At 39.3% G+C, this 3,584-nt stretch overlaps 1 protein-coding gene across 1 annotated transcript in view; it reads left to right on the forward strand.

The window, feature by feature from the left end:
- Positions 1-3,584, forward strand: part of syne1b (spectrin repeat containing, nuclear envelope 1b) — a gene marked incomplete in the record, with an annotated part of 311,340 nt that overhangs the window by 197,963 nt on the left and 109,793 nt on the right. Inside the window, 2 exon segments of the mRNA XM_014021303.1 lie at positions 1,049-1,189; positions 2,765-2,878. Of these exon segments, the coding sequence (XP_013876757.1) occupies positions 1,049-1,189; positions 2,765-2,878 (255 nt within the window).

A 3,584-nucleotide genomic window follows, 5' to 3' on the forward strand; every position in this document is an offset into this window, starting at 1 on the left:
GGGGGGTGCTTTAGTCACTCGGCTTTAGTCTACGCTGTAATATACACTCTAACAAGGTTTTACTTTTGCATAAAACTCGTGAAAAAGTTGCCTAAAAACATTTCATACTCTGTATAACACAAACGCACGCACACACCTACCTTTGTACCGGCTGCTGTGTTAGCTTCCTGTTAGCTTCCTGCTAGCTGTGAGGTGGTTTTTCCTCTATCGTCTTGGCAGTAAAAGGGGATAAATGTACATTTCCCTTTTGTAACCTCTGTCTTCTCATTTCTGATGCTCTTGAATATCGTCAGGTTATAAATGCCGATTACAAACGCAAGCGTGAGATTTTATAGCTAAGTTTTGCCTGTAATGATCCACTGCTGTCACCTCCTCATCCAAAGGAAAAAGGATAAAAACTAACTACTCTATTGTACCTACTGGTTAGTTGACACAACGGCACACGACAGAACTTGTGTTTTATACCAGTAACTCACAGATGCTTTAACTTTTGTGACTTTTTCACGGAGTTGTATTAGGAGCTTACACTAAAAACATAGGCAGTAAGCAGGAAGTGGAAGGGATGTGCGTGGCCAGAATTTTACCGGAAATAATAATGACCGTGGCATATAGGCTATTAAAACTGTGAGACTCTGTTTGGAAACCTCAGACACCCATGCTTTGAACTAAAGAGGAGAGAGACTGTCCTGTTATCAGCACACAATTAAAAACATATTTTCTAATGGTAGAGGGGTGCATTAGTGCTCACGTCATGGTCTGCTTACTGGTTCTCACAGGTTTTACAACATCTGTTCTCATCCAGCTGGCAACAGCTACTAATAGATGTGTTTCTGCTCAAAGTTCACAATAACCTTTTTTTAAATATCGATAAATGGTGCATTTGATATGTTTACTGCGTTCGACTGTAAATCAAAAACAGGTCTCAAAACATTGTTATTGCAATTTTCAGAATGTTTTTCAAAAGGTGAAGCAAACCTCTTGCTTTAATGAATTTTTGCAGTGATTCTCGTCTGTCTCTTGTGTTAATGTTTACTGCGTGGTGTATCAGATGACGGCGGGTCGTTGTCACACTCTGTTATCACCTGTTACTGAGGAGTCTGGAGAGGAGGCGACTATCAGTGAGGTGTCCTCTTCTCCTCTGTGTCGTTCTCCTTCACCTGTTGTTTCCATTGAAGGAGCTGTCGCAAAGGTATCTGCCTTCAACATTCGCCTGAACATTTCTTACAATCTTCCTTCTTCTTCTTCAGCATTTTTAAAAATTTTCTCCTTTCTCTGGATTCTCTCGTTTAATTGTGCAGTTAGTGAAAAAGACGAACCAAAACCTAAAGAAACTCTGAGTCTTAAATTAACAGTCTTTTATCTTGAAAGTAATTAATATTTACTGCCACCTTTTGTACTACTGAATAATATTATTCATTTAAGGTTTATGGAGTAGCAGCTGAACGTCCTTCATATCAAGTTTTAACTTAAAACTGACTGAATTACAGACATTTGTCTGTTTATGATCACTTAGTCATTGCGACCATCTTGAATAGTTTTGATGCCAAAGGTTCTTAAAGGGGCAATATTATGTGTTTCTCAGGCATATATTTAAATACTATACCATAATAAAGTATCTATGTCACCTTTAGTTGTTATTAAAATGCTGTTTTATGTTTAAATAGAAAATAAACTTATCTTCTCATCACTTCCTCTTCTAAACGCCTTGAAATTGACCTCTGTCTCTTTAAGAACCACCTTCAGCTTCTGTCCCGCCCATTTCAGTGAGGGGGGGTGGGGGGCTATGATGCAGTTTACTTGGCATCTGAAAATACATTTCCTCAAAGTTTTTTTAATCTGAAAAGAGCTTCACTGTGTGTGTTGGGAGCTCAGCAGACAGTTTCACTTTCACTTTCACCCGAGAGCCGAGAAGGGGTCATCTGTGGCATCAAAGTGGGCGTGTCACAAGAGTGGGCGTGTCCAAAGCAAAAACACTGTGGGCTACGAGGCCTACATGACGGTATCCTTAGATCCTGCTTGACATCTATACAGCCTGGCCCTGACCCCAACACTAAGGTTAACCAGGAGAAATGTGACCCAAGTAGGGTTCTCCACAAAAAGTGGTGCCGTACAGTAACGCCCCTTTTGTTCTTGTCCAATCAGGTGGTGCCGTACGGTGATGCCCCTTTTTTGCTTGTCCAGTTAGGTGTGTCCCTTTAACAAAATCCGTCAAATCAGGTGTGTCGCTTTAGAATCGCCTTTCATTGGGACACGCCCACTCGTCCGCAGAGACCCCTACTTGCGAGAGCCTGCAAGAGTCATTGGTGGGGTATGTGGGTGGGGGGTGGGGTTCTGCCATGAGGAAGAGGTCAGCTTAAAGACACGTCCCAGAGGAGGAGATTGTCCCAAATGGACACAACCCAGAGGCGTTTCTGGTCCCCACCTGTCATTTTGCTCCTCAGCATGGCTTCCTAAAAACGCTGCAGGATTTCTCAAACATGATGAATGAGTCAGAGCAAGGCTTTGGACATGTTTTTTATGAGAGTATAACATTATAACATGATATAAAACTCAAAAAAGTTGATTTTACATGATATTGCCCCTTTATTTTGCAACTTAACGTTTAATAAATGACGTTAGTTTCATTCAAACTTCCTATGGTTCATGAAATATTTTGCTAACAGAAGTCCACCATTGCTTTTCAGTGGCAGGCGACATTAATTTCATGTTTCTGTGGTACCATGAGTTTTATAAATGAGTTGAAATTGCAGTTTGAATGTTTTAGGTTGGACATGAAACTCTGATGAGAGCTCCGATTCAAGAGTTGTACGACCCAAGCTTTGAGTCTGTGGCCAACCTGGACGACCTGCAGCGCTCATGGGAGACTTTAAAGAATGTGGTACGTGGAAAAATACACGACTTGATGTTTGTCTAAACATGTTGTGGTTTATAATCAGCTCCAAACATTTAACAGGGTCTTAACGTATAAATGTTTATAGGACATAAGTTCTCATTATAAAAAATATATTTCATAAAGATTTCAAACAGAACTGTTGTGATGTCGATTATTCTGCCTTTTCACCTATTTAGATTTATAATGCCTATTTGTGTTGTGATCTACTGCCTGTCTTTTTTCTTTCTTTTTTGTATCATTTGTTTCACTTTGCAGCTGAAAAGTGCTATATAGATAAATTATACCTTATCTAAAGCACAAAAAAATGTTTCTGCTTTTGTTGGAATATTTAAAGTGATCCATGATTAGTTGTAACATTAGACTTTATTTGATAAACATATATTTTAACTGTAAAATGAAGACTGTTTAGTTTTGTAAATTTTTTAAAATATATTTTTACACGGATGGAGCCATTTTATTTACACGCAAAGCATTCTGGGTAAATGATGACATGGATAGGTCCTCGGTGCGACCAAGCATGTCATCATTTACCCAGAATGCTTTGCGTGTAAATAAAATGGCTCCATCCGTGTAAAAATATATTTTAACATGGATATAACTCGCTGCTAGCGAGCTATATCCACCCTGAAGGTTAATCTTGGACAATATCTGATGATCGACTCTTTTAAATGAAACCAGAGAGCGTTGACAG

This window comes from Austrofundulus limnaeus, unplaced genomic scaffold (assembly GCF_001266775.1).
Source record: "Austrofundulus limnaeus strain Quisiro unplaced genomic scaffold, Austrofundulus_limnaeus-1.0 Scaffold287, whole genome shotgun sequence".
In the NCBI taxonomy this organism is placed as follows: domain Eukaryota; kingdom Metazoa; phylum Chordata; class Actinopteri; order Cyprinodontiformes; family Rivulidae; genus Austrofundulus; species Austrofundulus limnaeus.